At 55.9% G+C, this 20163-nt stretch overlaps 2 protein-coding genes across 3 annotated transcripts; one reads left to right on the forward strand and one right to left on the reverse strand.

Moving 5' to 3' along the window:
- The first annotated feature begins 7494 nt into the window (after positions 1–7494).
- Positions 7495–9220, forward strand: NRL (neural retina leucine zipper). Its single transcript, XM_060001987.1, has 2 exons — positions 7495–7875; positions 8813–9220. Exons 1-2 carry the CDS (start codon positions 7495–7497, stop codon positions 9218–9220), a joined length of 789 nt encoding a protein of 262 aa, XP_059857970.1.
- A 2306-nt stretch (positions 9221–11526) lies between these two features.
- CPNE6 (copine 6) lies at positions 11527–18767 on the reverse strand. 2 transcript variants are annotated; one of them, XM_060003484.1, is made up of 17 exons: positions 18633–18767; positions 17180–17351; positions 16574–16753; positions 16146–16220; positions 15920–15994; positions 15677–15760; positions 15497–15586; positions 15020–15124; positions 14709–14795; positions 14411–14470; positions 14012–14145; positions 13881–13935; positions 13737–13788; positions 13274–13407; positions 12925–13161; positions 12552–12726; positions 11527–12452 (listed from the first exon to the last, which is right to left on the reverse strand). In XM_060003484.1, the coding sequence occupies exons 2-16, from the start codon at positions 17345–17347 to the stop codon at positions 12589–12591; spliced, it is 1674 nt and encodes a 557-aa protein (XP_059859467.1). In that variant the 5' UTR covers positions 17348–17351; positions 18633–18767; the 3' UTR covers positions 11527–12452; positions 12552–12588. The 2 variants fall into 2 exon arrangements, with proteins under 2 accessions (XP_059859467.1, XP_059859468.1); XM_060003485.1 differs by lacking the exon at positions 18633–18767 and having other exon boundaries at positions 17180–17362.
- Positions 18768–20163: the final 1396 nt, after the last annotated feature.

A 20163-nucleotide genomic window follows, 5' to 3' on the forward strand; every position in this document is an offset into this window, starting at 1 on the left:
CAGACCCCCTGCAGTGGGTGCTGTGGTGTGCGGCCCAGATGCCCCCTTCAGGATCCTGTCCCAGCGGCTGAGTGTTGGCTGCTGATGGTGCCAAGCTGAGCACTTCCCTGAGCACCACCTGTGGCTGAAGGGAGCTGTCTTGCCAAATGCCCCCTTTCCTGGGGCAGCTGGTATCCAACGACTGGTTGATGCAGGGCTCCAAAGTCCTGGCCCCCTTGCCTAAATTTGGGACACTCTGAAGGTCCAGCCCAGCTCCAGAGCTCCTAGGGGGTCAACTGAAGCCTCTGTTTCAGCTGTAATGCTTTTCAACTCTTCCCGCTGCCCAGTCCCACTTCTCTCACTGACTTGGAAAATCCTCCCAACAAATCACCTGTACACAAGTTTCCATCTCGGAGATTTTTTTGTTTTGGGGGTTTTATTCCAGCTTAAGATATCCCCCCAACTCGACTTGGATAACTGCATTAATCCCCTAATCTGACTCTGATTCCATTTTGGCCATCCTCCACCCTAGATCCAAAGTGATCTTTTCAGACACAACCTGATCATTCCACATCCCTGCCGAAAATCCTTTAGTAGCTTCTCATTGCCCTTCGAGTAGAGCCCCCACATCCTAAACTTGGCCCACAAGGCTCTGCATGATCTGGCCCCACCCTCAGCTACTGCCATTCTTCCCACTTTCCCTGGTATCTGCTTTCTGGTTACACTGGGTTTTTTTCAGTTTCATGAATGTGTCTACCTCTTCCCTGCCCAGAGCCTTTGCGTACATTATTCCTGTGGCTTGGAATCTCCATCTTCTCCACACCACCAGGCACGGTCCCTTCTTACTCCCCTGACCAGTCTCAGTTTAATGTGACTTCTTAGGCGAGCTCTCCCTGCAATGCTACCCTCTCCCCTGCCCCCACGTTAGATTAGGTTCTCATGAAATAAAGTCTCATAGCCCCCTGCCCTTCTCCTGCATAGCACCCATCTCGTTATGTTAGGGGAACCACTGACCGAAACTGCCCACCCTGGCCAGGCACCACACTAACCCATTTGCATGAGCTGTTTTATGACAGGAGGTCCTGGTAAGGAACATGGAACAAACAAACCATCACCAACCAGAAGAATCTGGGAAAGGTGAAAAGGTGACGCCAGTCCATATGTCCTACCAACCTCCCAGAATCCTCCTAGCTGGAATCCATCTTGGCTGAGTGATGCGTGCACCACCAGGAAGGACCCTGAGTCAGAATGATTGGCCAGAGACAGCCCAGGAACTAATCCCATCACCGTAAAACTCGAGACTGCGAGCCACGTGGCAGAGCGGTCCTCCTGGGTGCCCTTACCCTCCTGTTCTCCACCCAGGTGCCCCTTCCCAGTAAAGTCTCTTGCTTTGTCAGCATGTGTGTCTCCTTGGACAATTCATTTCCAAGTGTTAGACAAGAGCCCATTCTTGGGCCCTGGAAGGGGTCCCTCTTCCTGCAACAGTTATAATGGTTTTTTTTTTTTAAAAAATAGATTTTATTTATTTATTTATTTATTGGCTACGTTGGGTCTTCGTTGCTGCACACGGGCTTTCTCTAGTTGCAGGGAGTGGGGGCTACTGTTATTTGTGGTGTAAGGGCTTCTCATTGAGGTGGCTTCTCTTGTTGCAGAGCACAGGCTCTAGGCACGCAGGCTCAGTAGTTGTGGCGCACGGGCTTAGTTGCTCCAAGGCATGTGGGATCTTCCTGGACCAGGGCTCGAACCCATGTCCCCTGCATTGACAAATGGATTCTTTACCACTGCGCCACCAGGGAAGCTCTAATGGTTCATTTTTATGCAGGCCCATCCCTAGCATATATAGGGCCTGGGGCAAGAGTACAGATAGAGGCTCACAAACCTTGTGTTTAAATATTTTAAATGTATGACTCAAGCTAACAAACTATTAAATAAAATATATTCTATCCTTCTACCTTGACAAATATACACACAGTGGTCTGGAATTTGGTTCAAATTTGGATTTTGTTTGGAATCCTCAAGATTCCACAGCAGAATGTGGTGGTGTGGAGAGAAGCAGCTTTCAGCCACTGGTCTTCGGGCTCACTTCTTTTCCCACCTCTGACACCATATTCTACTTCTACACCTCATGTGCATGCATGTGGACCTCCTGTCTATACATCCCAATTCTGTACACAGCCTCTGGCAAACAGCCACCCCTTGGCCACCCACTGGGTCTAGAAATGTGTGTACAAGTAGTGTGATCTACCCTCGGGAGGGCAAACCCAGGAAAGAGGTCCATGTGGGCCCTAGAAGTGGGCTTGGGGATCTTTGGACAAGGAATTCCTAAGTATCTGGAGTGTGGTCCAGAAGGGGTTTGGGGTGTGGGCAGGGGATGCCTGGACCCCTCACTCCAAGGGACACAGCCAGAAGAGGGCCAGAGTGGAGCCTTTCAAAGCACAGGGCTTAGGGCACGGGCCACTCCTGCCTGGGCCTAAGGGCAATAAATTGACTTTTCTCTGGTTCATCAGTCTATAAGCTCCATGAAGACAGGGCTGGTGTCAGTCTGATTTACTGAGGTGTCCCTAATGCCCAGCACAGTGTCTGGTGCGTAGTAGGTGTTTAATCAATATTTGTCCAGTGAATGAATGTATGAGGTAGACCAGGAAGAGGTTTGAGGATTTGAATCCATTACTGAAGATCTGGATTCCATAAGCCAGAACTAGAAATGAGAATGGGTGGTATGGGGCTGCAAAAATGGGGGTGCAGACAAAGGAGAATGGAATCCTGGATTACTGACTCTGTCTCCCGTCCTCTCCTTCCTCTTTGTTTTCTACCCCACTTCTCCAGGCCCTTTACCTGCCTGGCCCTCTCTCCCCATGATCCAGCATCCCTCTGTCCATATCCTTTGACCTTTTTGTCCTTTGTCCATTGCTCTTTCTCTATGGCCTGACCATCTATCTGTCTGTTCTTCTGTATTTGTTTCTAGTTCTCGGTCCCCAATCTTCTTTTTTTTTTTTTAATTTATTTAATTTATTTAATTTTATTTTTGGCTGCGTTGCGTCTTCATTGCTGTACGCGGGCTTTGCCTGGTTGCGACGAGTGGGGGCTACTTTTCGTTGTGGTGCGCTGGCTTCTCATTGCAGTGGCTTCTCTTATTGCAGAGCACAGTCTAGGTGCGTGGGCTTCAGTAGCTGTGGCACGTGGGCTCAGTAGTTGTGGCTCATGGGCTCCAGAGCGCAAGCTCAGTAGTGGTGGCGCATGGGCTTAGTTGCTCTGCAGCATGTGGGATCTTCTGGGCCAGGGCTCGAACCCATGTCCCCTGTATTGGCAGGCGGATTCTTAACCGCTGCGCCACCAGGGAAGCCCTCGGTCCCCAATCTTACTTTCCTCTCTCCCTTCTTCTACCACTTTTGCTCTTCTAGTCACTTGTTCCCATCACCTCTTACTCCCTCTTGATCCCCTTCCAGAAGCTTTCTTCTCTCTTTTAGTTCTCCATGGGCCTTTGCCCATCTCTTCCATGTGCCTATGTCCCTCTGTCTCCCTCAATCCAGATTCCTGGGGAGCCCCTGACTAGTTCTGCCCTCTCTCCCAGGTCTACACCTACAGCCTCCTTAGCTAAGTCTTCTTGCCTCTCTTCCTCTGGTTTGTCCTTCACAGAGTCCACCTGGTTTCAACTTTTTCATCCCCATTTCTCTGTCCCCAAATGTCCTTGAGCCAGTCAGTCTCAGCCTGCGTCCCCCCCTGCCAGGAAAACCCATGAACCACTTCCTGGGTCCTCACTGACCAACGTGCTTCTCCTCTCTGTGTCCTTGGTCCTTTCCCCTGGTCCAGCCCTCACCCCTCAGACTCCTTTCCCTGGTCAGTGGTGCCTGGTCTGAGCCCCGAGTGGCTCAACTCGCCTGAGCTTGTTTAGTCTGACTCCTTCAGCCCATTAGCAGCTTAGCCCTCCCACATCTCCTCTGAGCGCTCCAGTAAACAAGAGGATCAGTGCAGACCTGACAGCTGCTGGGGGGCCAGTGTTTGGCTAGACCAGACCAGGCCTGCAAAAGGGGCTGCAGTCAACACTTGTTATTCCTTCTTCACCGGGGAAATTCTGAGGTCTCTTTCCTGGGTATTTACCTTAGAACCACATTCTGTGCGCATGTGTTGGGCTCTGGTCTCCATGGTCCCCATTCCCATTTTGTGGCCTTGTTCCTAGGCCTTGGGCTTTTCAATTCTTCTGCAAAAACAGCACTAGATTCAGGCAATCACACCGAGAAGCCTTTCCACTTGAATGATGACAATGGTCTCTGCTCTATAAAATGGAGGCCAAGTGCGGGAAGAGAGATGTCCTCTGACGTTGGTCTTCGTATAGGTGTATAGAGAGTATGGAAGGAGAGACCAAACACACACATACACACACACCAAAGGAATCTGAGTTGACTATAAGCACTCTGTAGATCAGGGGTTCTCAAACTTCAGTGTTCATCAAAATTACCTGGAGAGCTTATTAAAACATAGATTTCTTTTGGTCCCATCCCCAGAGTGTCTGATTCAGTAAGTTTGAGGTGAGGCTAGAGAACTGCATTTCTAGCAAGTTCCTAGGTGGTGCTGCTGGTCTGGGGACCCCGGGCTGAGAACCACTGTCTTAGATCATCTGAATCTACCAGCTCTTTACCTAACATCTAAGGCTGGGACCAGGTTAATTTTTATCATTGATCCTTGGGGCTGATGGACACCCAGGTCTCTTTCTGGGTCGGGAAAGAGGACCTGTTAACCCCAGGGGAGTGTTTGGATGTCCTTAGAATGTAGGAAATAGCTTTTAACTCCTGGAGTTCTATTCTAGTACAGACCCTATTTAAACAGCTTCAGACAGGTTTAAACATCTCCTTGGCTAATTCCTAGTATCTCTGTTCCAACTTCTACTTGGGGATGATAGCTCTAAGAAGTGTTAGGGGATTAGGCTGAAAATGTAGGTCACCCCCCAGCCATCTGGGAACCAGGAGGAGTGAGAGAGGAAGAAAGAGGGACAGAGACACACACAAGGAAAAGGTGAGGGGAAGCAGAGGGCAAATGAGGACAGTTACAAAAGTGTCTCTGATGGATTGGTGGTGATTGGATTTCAGTGTCCCGAGGTGTCCTGGAAGGAAGGAAAAGGGTTCCTCATTCCCCCTTCTGCTCCTGAACCCAAGCTGGCCTGCCTGTCCTGGGGCTGGGTCCTCAGGAATTAGAGAGGCTGAGACTAGGATGGGCAAGTCCTGGAGGGCTGTTTATCTTTCTGATGCCATGACTGTGAGGGGCATGAGGCCAGATAAGGTGGGAATGAGGCAGGGAGCAGAAATGTGAACGTTCCTGAAAACAGGAAACAGACCCAACAGGCCAGGTGAGAGTGGGCTTAGGAGAGCTTATACTCCCCTAAAACACCCACAGGATGCTGCGGAGCCTTGGAGGGTAAAGGTGCTGGAAGCTTGTCTGGCCCTCTTTTCCAGTCCCGGGCTTTCAGTCACCAAGGGCTGAGGGTTGTGTCCTCATGAGGGTGCCGGCAGGGGCCAATGTGGCACTCTGTACTGGGGAACTGAGAATGGTGAGTCAGACCATCAGTGAGATGCTTTGTTGGGGAAGACGCCCCCTTGCCTTCCTTGAGAACAGGCAGACTTGTCCTCTCCTCTCATTTCCTGCAACCCCTCAGGCCAATGAGATATGCAAATGATCCCCTTACCTCATTGGTTGGAGGCCTGAGAACCATGGATGACCTCAGAGAGCTGGCCCTTTAAGAGTACCCAGTGGGCTGTGTGCCCACAGCCCCTTGTTCTGAGCACAGAGGCACCAGGCCCTGCTCAATGGGGCCTCCAGTCTCTGGGGAAGTTGTGCCTGCCTGGCTTTGACACTGACCAATCATCTCTGCCATCCCTAAAGTGAGTATATCTGAGGCCTACTTGGGTGCCAGGCCTCTTACCTAGAGCCCCCTCCTCTGACACCTGCTGTCTGCTTTCTGTTGTTTGTTTTCAGGAATCTTCACACTTCTGTCCCCTGCTCTACTCCCACCCTGACTGGCTTTATGTCCCTCACTGCTATCACATCAGAAAGATAAACAGCCCTCCTCACTTAGCTTTTCATCCAATTCTTTCTGGACACCTCTCTCTATGTCTCACCTTCTCCTCCCTGCCAAAGACCAATTCCTTCAATTTGTGTTTTTGTTCCCATCCCCTCTGCCTTCTCAAGGGTGAGGGGCTCAATAGATAGGGCAACACCTGGGACAGGAAGAGAGAGAGGACCTGTCCTTCCTGCCACCTCTCTGGGCAGAACCTGGGGGCCTGAGATGTGGTTGGAGAGTGGGTTACCTAGGTTTGGACATCGAGATGGAGCAGACTCTAAGCCCTGGGGAGGAGCACTCTCTGCCTTGTCCCTCCTGGGGCTGTTGGAACTGGGAGTTGGGCTCAAGCTTGGGACTTCCAGGCTGGGAAGGTTCTCCAAGGTCACCTAGCCAGAGGTGACTCAGGTGGGCACATGCTCCGTGGTTGATAACAGGGAGGAGGATTCCTGGGTGACATAAGTTTGGGACACTGTTGAAGTTGAACAGATGGTTTACCGAAGGACTGCTCAGATTACTATGCTGCGGTGCTCTGTGAACCTGCAAGAGGCTCACAGGGATGGGAGACAGCATTTCTAAGAATGATTTGCACATGGACCCCTTCTTGGATATGTCTCAGACTTCATGTTTCCCAGAACACTCTCTGAGAAATGTTAAAGTCTAACTACCTTCCTTGAACAGAAGGGGAAACGAGAGGGTCAGAAGGGGAAGGTGACCTGCTCAAGTTCATACAACATCGCAGGTCCTGGATGGAAGGAGGAAAACCAGTCTCGGTTGGTTTCCCTTGGAGAGATTAGACTTGGGGAAAGATGGTCACCACTCTGTCCTGATCTTTCTAGAACTGATTCTTGAAAAGTCTCTTGTTTCTAGAAAAGGGATTCATTGATTAATCCATAGAATGAATGTGCATTGAAGGTCTACTATGTGCAAGGCATTGGCCTGGGTGTTCTGAGAGAGAGAGAGAGATTACAGCATGTTATCCATCTATTTTAAAATCCACAGCATGTGTGCCTTTCCATTGCCCTAAAATATACACATACTCTGTCACAGTTAATTAAGCAACATTTTTTAATTGCTTGGAAATGAAATGATGCCTCTTGAGATGACAGAGACGCTCAGCATGTCCCAGCACTAGAGTTGGGAGTGCTGCCACAGTCTTCTTGTTTTTCGTAGATCCCAGAGGCACCAGTGGGCCAGAGGCTCTGCTATCCTCTTCTTCACTCAGGCTTTAAGCTGCTTTCCCCCTGGTCAGGAGCCCCTGCCACCTAATAAGTTGTCCCTCAGCCCGGAGGTGACTGTGCAGGGAGCAGGCTGCGCCATCACCCCAGCTTTCCAGAACTCTGTCCCCAGGGCACTTGGGCTTTGGGGGAAGCGGATTTTGGTCAAGGAGGCTGGCAGGCAGCCTCCAGGTGCTCCAAACCTGTCCCCCTTTTTTGCAGGTGCACCCCTCCTAATCCAGCCCCAGAATGGCACTGCCTCCCAGTCCCCTGGCCATGGAATATGTCAATGACTTTGACTTAATGAAGTTTGAGGTAAAGCGGGAACCCTTGGAGGGGAGATCTGGCCCCCCGACAGCCTCACTGGGCTCCACACCCTACAGCTCAGTGCCTCCATCACCCACCTTCAGTGAGCCGGGCACTGTGGGGGCCACCGAGGGCACCCGGCCAGGCCTGGAGGAGCTGTACTGGCTGGCCACCCTGCAACAGCAGTTGGGGGCTGGGGAGGTGCTGGGTCTGAGTCCTGAGGAGGCCGTGGAGCTGCTGCAGGGTCAGGGCCCAGTCCCTGTTGAAGGGCCCCACACCTACTACCCAGGGAGCCCAGAGGAGACCGGAGCCCAGCATGCCCAGGTGAGTGATCAGCGAGCTGGTCCGGGGGGTGGGTAGGGTGAGGGAGGAGGCCAGCCCAGAGAGGAAGGAGAGTCCCCGGAGAGGGTTACCTATTGGGAAAGGGGTAGAGGACAGGAGAAGGGAAGAAGGACTTTTAAAAGATATCAGATAGAGAAAACTGTTTTCTGGCCCTTCTTTTTTTCTTTTTTCCAAATAGAGAGAAATGAGTAGGCTGAATCAGGAGGAAGAGGGAGAAGACAAGGTTAGAAGAGGATCGACCAAAAGGGGAGAGCTGAGAATTAAAGGGCGTCAGGAATGGTTGATTAAGGGAGGTATATAGATACTCAGTCTGGGGAACCACGGAAAGGGTTGTGCGTGGAATGGAGCAGAGCTGAGACTGTAGGAACCGGAGTGAAGTTGGCCTTTTCAAGACTTCGTGCTGCCCCAGCCCCCAACCTTCTCAGGAAGGATTGGGACTCATCCTATTAATTATAGACACAGACAGGGGTGTTGAGGGCATTAAGATGTAATCCAAATCCTTTGAGGGTCACAGGGTTGCAGCCTTCAGGACAGGGGAGCGAGGTGTGTTGGAGGGGAAGGGTCTGTCCGGCCCGAGCCCACGGGACACACGTGGGCCAGGAGCCGGATGCTCATGACCCCTCTAGGTCAATGTGGGGTTCAGGGGCGCGACTGGCTCGCCCGACGGTGGGTGGGACACGCAGGGACCACCCAAAGGGGTCGGGGACCCGTGGCGGGGGTGCGGGGCAGGGGAGGGCGTGTTGGGACCTGGAACGGGATCTAGACTGCGGGACAGATTCAGGGGAAGGCGCACATTCAGGTAAAGGTGGGAGCCGGGGGCGGAGCATTCCCGAGGGCGGGGCCGGGTGGGCGGGGCCACCCGAGCTTGGAGCAGGGCGGGAGCCGGCGCTGACTCGGGCTCTGCCCGTTCCCTCTGCAGCTGGCCGAGCGGTTTTCGGACGCGGCGCTGGTGTCGATGTCTGTGCGGGAGCTAAACCGGCAGCTGCGGGGCTGCGGGCGCGACGAGGCGCTGCGGCTGAAGCAGAGGCGCCGCACGCTGAAGAACCGCGGGTACGCGCAGGCCTGTCGCTCCAAGCGGCTACAACAGCGGCGCGGGCTGGAGGCCGAGCGCGCCCGCCTGGCCGCCCAGCTGGACGCGCTGCGGGCCGAGGTGGCCCGCCTGGCCAGGGAGCGCGACCTCTACAAGGCTCGCTGTGACCGGCTGGCCCCGAGCGGCCCAGGGCCGGAGGCCACGCCCCCTTCTTCCTCTGAGCCACTGGCCGCGGAGTGGTGGAGTCGGTGGGCGGGCGGCGCGCACCACCCGGGAGGCGGCTGTACCATTCATTAGATGGTTACTGAGCGCCTTCTGGTGCCAGACACTCCTTTGGGTGACCACACAAATACCCCCAAACTTCCTGGACCCTCAAGGCATGCTCTGAGGTTAGATGCCGGTCATTTTCTGGAAGAGAGGTCCCCTTCCCTCACGCAGGACGTGCACAGAAACCCTTCACCTTCTGCTCCACTCTACATGACCAGGTCACTGAAGTCTGCAGGAGTCAGTGCCAGGCACCTGGGGGGGGGGGCGGGGCGCAAGGAGGTGTGGATGATGCACAGTGAATGGGAGGTGAGGGAATGGTGCAGCTCCCGGCTCAGCTTAGATTTTAATTCAAGGTTTTCAACCTGTAGTGCACTAAGGTGGTAATTAGCAATGAGGCTATGTTTTCATTCCAAGGCTTGTAACCTCCCCATTTGAGGACTACTGCATTTTCAAGATCTCAATTCCCAATATCAAGACAGACCAGGAACTCTATTCAAGAGGCTTTCTTGCAGAAAGCGCGTGGCCTCCAGGGCCCAGAGCAGCAAAGGCCTGAGGAGCTCTGGGGGTGGTTGGTGTGGGCTGGGAGAGAACCCTGGGCAGGAGTCTGAAGCCAGGGCTGCTAGTCTCAGCTCTGCCACAGGATACCTCGCAGTCACCTTGAGCAAATCACTTGCTCCCTGGGTCTCGATTACCTCATCTAATCCTCATGTGAATTGGATGACTTCTGACACCTTTCCAGTTCTGGCCTCTCCTTAGTGTGGGAGCCCCAGTGGTCTCCCCAAGAAGCCCCGAATTCAGCCTCACCAAAGGGACTTTCCGTCCTGCTCCAGCTTGCTGACGGCAGCATAGGCCCATGCACTGGTCCTCTGTTGCTCCCTCCATGCTGCCTTGGCCTCCAGACCTGCATAGGGTGCCCCTGCTCCCTCCTGTCTCTCTGAGGGCTGAGGTGAGACTTCCCCCAGCCTGACAAGGAGCTGAGAGAATGCAGCTTTTGTGAATTAAACTTGAAGTCTAGGCACAACTGTACGCTATTGGCTAGATGTTCTTGCAATTTAAGAAGTGTTTATTCTATATCCTTGCTCCAGGCCTGTGTGTGTGTGTGTGTGTGTGTGTGTGTGTGTGTGTGTGTGTGTGTGTGTATGACAGAGAGAAAGAGAGGGAGAGGGAGAAGGAGAGAGGCTGGATAACCCCCACCTGGGCGGAGTGCAGCATCTCAGTTCTGAAGCCCCAGTGGAAATGGGGGGGAGGGGTGGGGATTGGGCCAGATGGAGCCTCCCCCTCCCACCTCCACTGCATAGAAGCCCAGGAACAGTAGTGACCCGGCCAGGCCTGCCTGTGGCTATCCTGGCGGCTCACAGTTGCCATGGTAACCCAGCCCTCTAGTTCAGCAGCCTACAGAGAGAGTGGGTGGGGGCTCTGGGCAGAACAGAGGCATTGGGCTGGGAGCAGTTACCTGGGAGCAGCCTCTGTTGTAGGTCCTCTAAGGGAAATAATAAATGGGGAGAAGGAGTTGGGTGTGGGGGAAGAGGCTCCCATATGTCTCTCTTCCTTTCTGCCCCCTCTACCCACCCCCTCCCCAGCTGTCTCTTCCCATCCCCGTTTTTGTTCCCTCCTCCCCCTCCTCTAGCCAAGCTCGTCCCTCCTCCACTCAGGAGACTGCCATGGGAGTCCTTTCCTCTATCTCCACCAGGATTTCTTTCTCTTCTCTCCCTTTCCCACTACTGGCTACTGGCCACCCTCTTTGACTCTGGCTTCTCTCTCTGAGTGGCTCACGGCACCTTTAGCCTCTCCTCCTCCATCCCCTTCCACGTGCATCGTTGAAGGGAGAGGCTGGGGCAGGGAAGGTCCTTCTAGGAGCCCAGCTCTTCTTCCCTCACTCTGGATATCCCTCAGATCCTCACCTGCTCTCTACAGCTGTGATCCAGACCCACTACTGCTCTTGCCTGCCTTCCTTAACTGGCTGAGGCTCTGCACGGCACACATATGGGCAGAGACGCCCATCCATACGCACCTCCACCCGTACACACAACTGGGCCATGTTTACACACACTTGGGTCACAAGCTGAGGGTCACACGGATTCACCTCAAACAGAAGTTGCACACTCATGATTAAATGTGGATCCTTTAGTCAGATGGGCCTGGACTCAGGTTCCAGGCTTACCAGTTCTTCTTTGACCATATGGGTGAGCTTCAATCGAGCTTCATTTGCTTTGTCAGGAAAATGGGGAAAATAATGGTAACTACCTAGTGAGAGTGAACGCATTTAAAACACACTAAGTACAAAGCTTCACACATGCTAAATGGCAATGTTTGCTATTGTTGTCAATGTTATTAAGAGTACACAGGGAGTTCCCTGGCGGTCCAGTGGTTAGGACTCAGAGCTTTCACTGCGGGGTCCCGGGTTCAGCCCCTGGTCAGGGAACTAAGATCCCACAAGCGTAAGGTGCGGCCAAAAAAAAAAAAACAACAACTGTACACAGCTGGACTTCTGAACCACTAAAGGCCACACTCTGGAGAGTCAGGGATATGCAAAGCATGAACACACACACACACACACACACACATACACACACACATGTACACACACACATTCACACACCAGGAAAACCAGGCTGCAAAGACCTTAGGTACCCCCTCTGTATTCATAATTCGCTAGCAGACCTGCTGCCCTCCTTCAGTCCTGCACCCCATGCCTCCCGCCCCTTCTCAGGCTGCCTCACAGCTGTGTGAGGGCTGGAGTTCAGCCCCTGGGGGGCTCAGCTGGGCTTCTCTGAAGACAGCTTAAGAGGGCATCAACTTGCCCCCTTGACAGCCCCTTATTACCCCTCTATCTCTGGTAATTAACCCCCAGGGGGCCTGGGCCCCCCTGGGGTTGGGAGGTGACGGTAGGGACTCCTCAGACCTCACTGGCACATAGTTGGGGTGAAACTGCAGAGCCACCAGGCTGTCTGGGGAGCTCTGGCTCAGAATTCAAAACGTGCTGGTCCTCATTTCTTAATGGTGTATGCAGGGTGCTATGGACTGCCCAACGGGCATCTGAGGCATGATGGGTAGAGGCTGAGGTGCTAGGAGTGGTTCCCTTTATTAACGGCCAGAAAGTCAGGATCACTGAAGAAAGTCACTGAGGGGCCACAAGGCTGAGGGGTATGGGGCCTGGAGAGATGGCGCAGGGCTCACCACTCACTTCCAGGACCCAGGGGACACAGCTGGTCCAAGAGGGAGAGGCACCGGTCACTTGAGTCACAAGGGTCAGGACAGGCACCTGGGGGAGAATGGGATAGTCATAAGCACCCTCGTCTACACCACACCCAGCCGAGATGGACTCCACCAAGATCCACCCCGCTAGCGTCCCAGGACTCACTGAGAGACTGAGGGAGTGTCGGTCCGGTTGTCGGCTGTCACAGGCTAGGGCTGGGCGTCGTGGCTGGCGTGCAGGACCTGGGAGGCCCGGGGCTGATGCCCTGGCTGGCGTAGTACTCCACCACCTGCCGGGGCACCTCGGCCAGGACGCACTTAGCTAGCGCAGAGGGTGCGGCCTGGGATGGGGACGGGGGTGTGGTTAGGGGCGGGAGAGTGGGGGAAGGAGGGGCTCAGGTAAGAGGCGGGGCTTCGGGTGGCCGGCTGAGCTCCAGCGTCCTTCGCAGGACATCAATCAAGTGAGAGAGACTGGTCAGATTTGGGCGGCAGGAGGAGCTGAGGAGTCCTTCAGCAGGGAGGGGCCTCCGGGCACTCACGTCCTTGAAGTCCCGGAAGGGCACGAACTGGACGATGTCGCGAGCTGCGGGCACCCCTCGGGGGCAGCGCAAGGGACCGTCATCGCCGTCCAGCAGCCGCATGTCGGAGAAATCGGCGTTGCCCACGCCCACGATGATGATGGACATGGGCAGGCGGGAGGCGCGCACGATGGCGGCGCGGGTCTCAGCCATGTCGCTCACCACACCGTCCGTGAGCACGAGCAGCACCGAGTACTTCTGAGGGCAGGCAGAGGGGGAGGAAGGGTCAGCTCTGCGGCCTTGGCACCGGCCCCAAGCCCGGGCCTCACCCGAGGACACCAGGTTGCCCGCTTCAGCTGGGGCTCCTCACCGTGGCTTGGCCAGTGCTCTGCTCCCGCTGGGCTGGCGCCGCCACGCGGTTAATGATGGGGGCCACGTTGGTGGGGCCATAGAGCTGGATCTGGGGCAGGCAACGGCGATAGGAGGTGATGACCCCCGAGATCTCTGTGGGCAAAGAGGTGAGGAGGGCAGAGATTAGCGGGAGCCCTTCCTGAACCCGCTTAAAGCAAGGAGGTGCTTCTCTGTCTGAGGACTGCCCTGCCACCAAGTTCTTCACTAAGCAGGAGAGTTGGACGGTCCAGGTGCTGGCAGAGTTGGGTGGGCAGATACTGGGCCAGGGGCTGGAAGTCTTACCAAATGAAGGCGGGTGTTGGATGGGTGAAGGGGCTGGGAGCAGGGCCCAGGGGAATGGAGTCTGTGCTCCTGCATGGGGTGTACAGGAGTAGGCAAGCTGCATGCAGGGAGGCGGGGCTGGTGGGAATCTCCTCTCTTACCTTCACACTCAGGATTTTCCGGGTCAAAGTTGATAGCAAAGTCATGGGACACCTGTGAGGGTAGGGTGAGGCCAGCCAGGGCATGTTTTTCCTTCTCGTCTGACCCTCCCAACATCTGCTCCCTTCCCCTCGCACCCAGCCTACCTCAAAGTTGGGGGGGATTCGAGCCCCAAAGCCAAACGCTGGGAACCGTTTGTCACTGGGGAGAAGAAAAGTCTGTGGGGGCCCATTGGGCAAGGCGTCCCTGCCTGTCCAACACCCCGACCTCCTGCTACCTGTCGTAGTCCTGGCAGATGCCTCCCACTGCACGCAGGGCCTGCAGGTAGTGGTTGGGCTGGCGGGGGCTCAGGCAGTGCAGGGACTGGCTGCTCCTCGGGTCCCCGTTGGAGGCGGTGAAGTCAATGGCCACCTGGTGGAGATGGGGAAATTGTTATGGTGCATCCGTGAGCGCCAACAGAGAGGCTGGGCCAGAGCTAGGGCCTGTAGGGAGGCCTAAGGTGAATCTAAACAAGCCCACCGGTAGTCTCATCATAGAGTCGGGTGAGGGGAACAAGCTGACCACGCTAAGGCTCATGAGAGGTCCAAGGAGGGGCAGTGGGGATTCTGAGCTCTTTCTGTTCACTGTGGGCCTAGCCCCTCCCCCTTGGCCATGTCCCCGTCCCCTGGGCCTTTACCGTGAAGTTGATCTGGCAGCCGCCCATGATGTAATCCAGGAAGGTGTGCACCTTCTCCACCTGGTGGGAAGGGGGGAGTAAGGTGGAGGGATGGTCCCTTGAGGAGGAAGCTGGGTGGGGCTTCTGCAGCAGAAAGGGAGGGGCCAGAGTTTTTGAGGTTGAAGTTGGTGGTGGATAGGGCAAGGGTTCTCAGTTCCCAGGAGCAGAGAAATGATCTTTGAAATGAGGGCAGGGTTGAATCTGAGGTTGCCTCGGGGGTCGGGGTGGGGCAGGGCTTGAGGCGGACACTGGAATTTACCGTGCATTGGGCCAGCACTACGGTCCCTGAGCTCTTGTAATTCTTCTTCTTGTCCCGGTACTTGGGGTTGATACAGTCCCACTGCATCTAGACCCCACATACCCCACAAGCCCAGGGTCACATCACGTGACCCTTCCTCCCCCTTCCAGCGGAGCCTCCCAGAGTGAGACCGCCATGGCTCAGTCCTCAGGCTGAGCCCAGGGCTTTCCACCCTCTCCACCTCCTATCACGTGAGGGGGGGCTCTTCAGCATCACCCTCGGGATTCTCCCAGGGATCTTGGTGGGGTTCTGGCTGAGGGTCTTTGTGGCACCTCCTGCCCAGGGTTTGCTGTTCCTTCCTGCATCTCCTGGAAGGTGCTGGTGAACTCGCCGATGAAGTCATGCTTCCCACTGGAGTCATAGTCATACACCAGGAACTGAGAAGGCAAGGGGGGTGGGGCGGTCAGGGTCGGGGAGGCTTTGCAGAGGTTCCTGGGGGCAGGAGAGGGACTCAGGGTGGTAGGGGCCCAACAGTCACTAGGCCCAAACAGATGTCCTCAACCTGCCTAGAGAAGCCACTTGCTGAACTTCATCCTTTGTCTCAGTCCGGCAGGGACTTTGGCCTCTGCTAGAAGGCACACACATAGGAACATTGAGCTGTGACTGGTTCTTTACCCGCAGCGGGAAGGGGTATCACATGGGGGAGAGGGAGGGGCTTGCACACTCGGGGGTGGGGGTGAGGGTGGGGGAACGGTCTCCGGCAGAGGCCGGATGCTCCAACGGGCCACCCTTGTTTGCAGGGGCCTCACCTTGAGAGGCCGGTGGACATCGCAGCTGCACAGCGAGTGCAGGGACAGACGGAACGGCTCCCAGCTGGGGTTCAGATTGTTCTTCACCACCTTGAAGAGGCACAGAGAGCTGGTCACCCCTGATCTAGTTTCCCCTGCTCTGCCCTTCCTCCTTCCTTCCTCCCAGCCCCAGGCACCAACCTCTGTCCTCCAGACCAGCTGGTCGCTCTGGTCCCCATTGGTCTTATAGATCTCCATGAAAGGGTCAGACTTGCTGAACAGATCCTGGGGACACGGGGGAAAGCGTCCATGAGCCTGGTGAGGTCTGAGGGGGAGGTGGCTAACACCAAGAAGGGAGCAGAGCTGGGACCTGGGATTTGTCCTGAGCAGGGGGGCTAGGCTCCCTAACAGTAGAGATGGGGACCTGGACTCTGGGTTTCCAACCTTGTTGTCCAGCTTGTGGGCTCTGAAGGTGAGCTGCACATAGTCATTGGTGCCAGATACCTCTTCGGCCACGATCTGCAAGGCGGACACAAATGATGGGATTCCCCCAACCCACTCCCACAAGGCCCTTTCCCTTAGGTGGGAGCTAGCCATGATGTCACCATGGATGTCCATGCAGGGGCATTGAATGCCCTGCCCGAGGGTGAGTACAGGTGACTTTGCCTACCGTGATGGTGGACTTGCCCGCGTTCTTCCCATTCTTCAGGAGCAGCGGCTTAGTGACCTTGGTCTGTGACACAACCTAGGGATGGAGGTGGAGGGGGGCCCAGCTGTGACACCCCCACCTGCTTTGGCCAGGGTACAAGGGACAGGGTAATAAGGGCCCTTTGAGCTCTCACAGGGGCTGCGCTTGGGCTAGGATTGGACTTAATTTCCACAGCAACCTTAACGGGTAGGCACTGTGACCCGCATTGTTTAGATGAGGAAACTAAGACTCAGAGAGGTTAAATATCTAGCCCAAGGCTGCACAGCTGGTGAATGGTGGAGACGGGGTCCAAGCCCCGACTGAACTAGCTCCAGAGCTTATCCTCTGTCTGTTGGCTTCCAGAGGCAGAGCGATGGGGGTGGGGGTGGGGGTGGGGTGGGAATGCAGACCTGGCCCAAGGTGCACTCGGTAGAGCCGAGGAAGGTGTCATTGCGGGGGCTGGTGGCTCCGTCCTCGGCGTCAAACACGTGGAACTGCAGGGGCTGCTTCTCCTCAAAGAAGTACTCGAGGGCCAGCACCCGGGAGAAGACAGGGCTGGAGCAGGAGCGCAGCACCTCTGTGCGCTCCACCTGCGGCAGAGGGGAGCGTGTCCTCTGGGAACCTGGGCTGCTTTGCCTTGCCCTGGACCGCCCCGGGCTTGCCTGCCTTCCTCAGGCTTCCGCACCCCAGCGACTAGCTCTTCTCTCCCTGGGCTGAACCCCAAGCTCAGGGCGTTGCCAGCCCCCAGGACCATCAGCCCGCTGGGGCTGTCATATTTGGGAGCGGTGCCACTGACTTCGGGGGCGATCTCAGGACCCAGTGGGACTCTGTGGGCTTTGGAATCTGTAAAACGGTCTGTGTGCGTAATGATGGCATCCCCATCCGCGGGGTTACCCACACAGCCTGGAAGAGGCCCCTGGGAGTCCTGACAGTCCCCCACGAGGCTGTCACTGCCCCCACCAGCCTCCTCCCTCTCAGTCCCGGAGGTGAGTGAAGGAGATCCCAGCCGCTCTCACCTCCACCCACTGCTCATCGGAGTGGAGCTTGAGCAGCACGCAGGGGTGGGGCTTGGTGAGCGTGTCTCGGTCTAGGAGGCCGTGGCAGGACACCCGCAACTCCACTCTCGAGGCCCCCAGCGTCATGGCTGGGGGCTCAGGCACCCATGCCATCTCCGGGTCGGACATGTCACTGTGGGGACAGAGCAGATGGCCTGGACACTGGAAGGGGAACCCCTGCCAGGGGCGGGGTCTGTCTCTGGGAGCCACGGCCCCACCCCTTTGCCCTTCTCCCTGAGGCCCTGGCATCTCATGGACCTGCTTCCCAGTGACCTCGCTCAGCTTCCCCTGAGCACTGAGCTGGCGAGGGTGGAGGACCCGAGCCCCCCACTCCTGCACAGTCCAGTGCTCCTGTCACCCCTGCTGGCCTCATATGCGTGGATGGGGCTGGAGAGGGCTAGAGGGCTGGGGGGGGTTCCTGGCAGCCTTGCTCCGCGGCCATCAATTGATCTACACTTTCTGCTACCTCAGCACCTTCTGCTATTTCCTGACTGATGTCTGAGTCAGCGCTGCACTCAGTCTTGGCTCAAAGGAGCTAAACTGGGGCAAGGGGTCCCTGGCAGTCTGAAGAGGATGGTCAGGAATGGAGGCTGCAATGGGCAGGAGGAGGCAGATTGGAAGGTACCCTCCGGGGCTGTCCCCATCCACCTCCCCCGACTCACCTTCTGGTTGGCTGACGGAAAGGGAGGGATGGTGGGCTTGCAGAGTGAGAAGCAGAGCCCAGTCCCTGCTGAAATCTCCTCCAGGTTCCTGGCAGTGGCTCCCACTATGACAACGCTGGCTTTCCTCCCCACCTCCCCTGTTCTCACACTTCTTGGCAGCACTGGCACTGTCTCTTAGCGACAGGATTTTTGGGGAGCCTCGGCCCCCTCCATGCTGCCCGTGGGATGCACGCACGCCACCCTCCCCCAGCAGAGGCACCAAGCTTCGGGCAGCAGCAGGCAGGGGTCCGCTGGCCTGAGTTCATGGCGGGGCCATCCATCTATCTTTGTCTGTCCACATCTCAGGGTGAGGCTGTCTGATCCCATGTCGTGCTTCCCCAGCGAGTGTCCGTTGGTGTGTCTGAATGCCCCCACCCCGTGTCTGTCCCCTAGTCGGGTGTCGGTCTTCAGGAGGGTGTGACAGTTCCCCTACCTCCCTCAGAACTGGGACCCTTCCCTGGCTGGGTCCCCCCCTCCCCACAGCGTGTGCCTTTCTGGAGACGTGAGGGAGGGTCTGAGTTGAAGGGGTCCTCTGCATTCCAGCCACAAGTCTCCCAGCTCTCACAGGTCCCCTGAGTTGGGCAGGGGCATGTGATGGTGAGGGTATTGGGCAGGACTAGAGACCTCTCTGGAGGCTGGGGGCGATGTTGTTATGGAGACTGGGCCAGGCTGGACCGGGCTGGGGCTGGGCTAGGGAGGAAGGGTGGGCTCACCTGGGCTCTAGGCGGGGGCTCCTCTCTCCAGCTCTCTGGCCCTGGCCCTGACTCCTTTGGTGTTCCAGCCGCTGGCGCAGGCTCCGGCTCCGGCTCTGCAGCTATTTATGGGGCCTGGATGGGGAGGGGGGGGGGGCCGCAGCACCAGCTCCCCCCGCACAGACCGGTTGGGAGGGAGAAGAGGGGAGGGGCAGGGCCACTGCCTAGGAGGAGCCACAGAGCCGGAGGAGGAGGAGGGCGGGCTGGGGGTGGCTCAGACGCAGGACCCCTGCAGACAGTGACACACATCCTCCCCTTCATGCCACACCCACACCCCGCATCACAGAGATGCACACGTTGCGGTGGTGCGTGCACGCACACACATTCACACCGGGAAATGATGGAGACATATGCACACACGACTCACAGGCTCACACGTATCTTGACACAAACAGGTGCCAGCACATAAACTCACTGTGACACCATGACAGTTACAGCCCTACGCATACACATAGGGAAACACACCCGGTCTCACAACACTCTCTGTATCACATTTGCTAAGGACATTCACAGTCATATAGAAAAGAACACTGGGCTATACTTGTCACACACAACATACTCTCATTCACGCCAACCAACCCGAATACGACAGAATGGAGATCTTCACGTGCTTCTTAAAAACCATCATGTACCATGCTAAGGCTCATAACTTTGAGAATTCAAAGTTCCCTAGCCACCTTTTAACAGGGAGACGAGGAAATGGACACAATCGCTTAAGGGAACACAGTGTCACATCCTGGTCGCGAAGCCCCCTGAAGATAGGGGGAGATGTGCTGGACTGATTCCTGAGGCATCTTCCTGGTACCCACAACTCCCCCCTCCACCCCGAGATTCAACTCATATGGCCACATCCTTGTAGGACGGGCCGTGCCACACACAGATCTCGAGGAAACAAGACAATCATTCTCTAGTGAGGCCAGGGGAAGTGAGCAATTGCCCGGGAAGCTGCATGCCACGAGTGAAGACATTTGGGTACATGGTGATCTGGGATGAGTATGACAGAGGGGTCACCAAGACGTCTTCACCCGCCATCCCCGAAACTGCTTGTGTATTAAGGTAGCAGCCATTTATTGAGCATCTCCTGGGTGCCAGGCACTGTGCCAGAGGTTGGGGCTACACAGGTAATTAAGACCCAGCTCCTGCCCCTGGGGGAGGTGCGTGTGTATGGAACAAAAATCACACAGAGATGATCAGCCAATGCACAAATGCAATGAGGTATCACAGGTGCAAAGTACGGACCTATTCAGGATGCAGCGGGCCACAAAGAGGGAGGGCTCAATTTGGATGAGTCAGGGGAAGGCATCAGGAAGGGCTTCACAGAGGAAGAGGCTATTGAGCCCAGTCTTTTTTTTTAATATAAATTTATTCATTTATTTATTTTTGGCTGCGTTGGGTCTTCACTGCTGCACGCGGGCTTTCTCTAGTTGCGGCGAGCGGGGGCTACTCTTCGTTGCGGTGCGCGGGCTTCTCATTGCGGTGGCTTCTCTTGCTG

Source organism: Delphinus delphis, chromosome 2, assembly GCF_949987515.2.
Source record: "Delphinus delphis chromosome 2, mDelDel1.2, whole genome shotgun sequence".
Classification (NCBI taxonomy): Eukaryota; Metazoa; Chordata; class Mammalia; order Artiodactyla; family Delphinidae; genus Delphinus; species Delphinus delphis.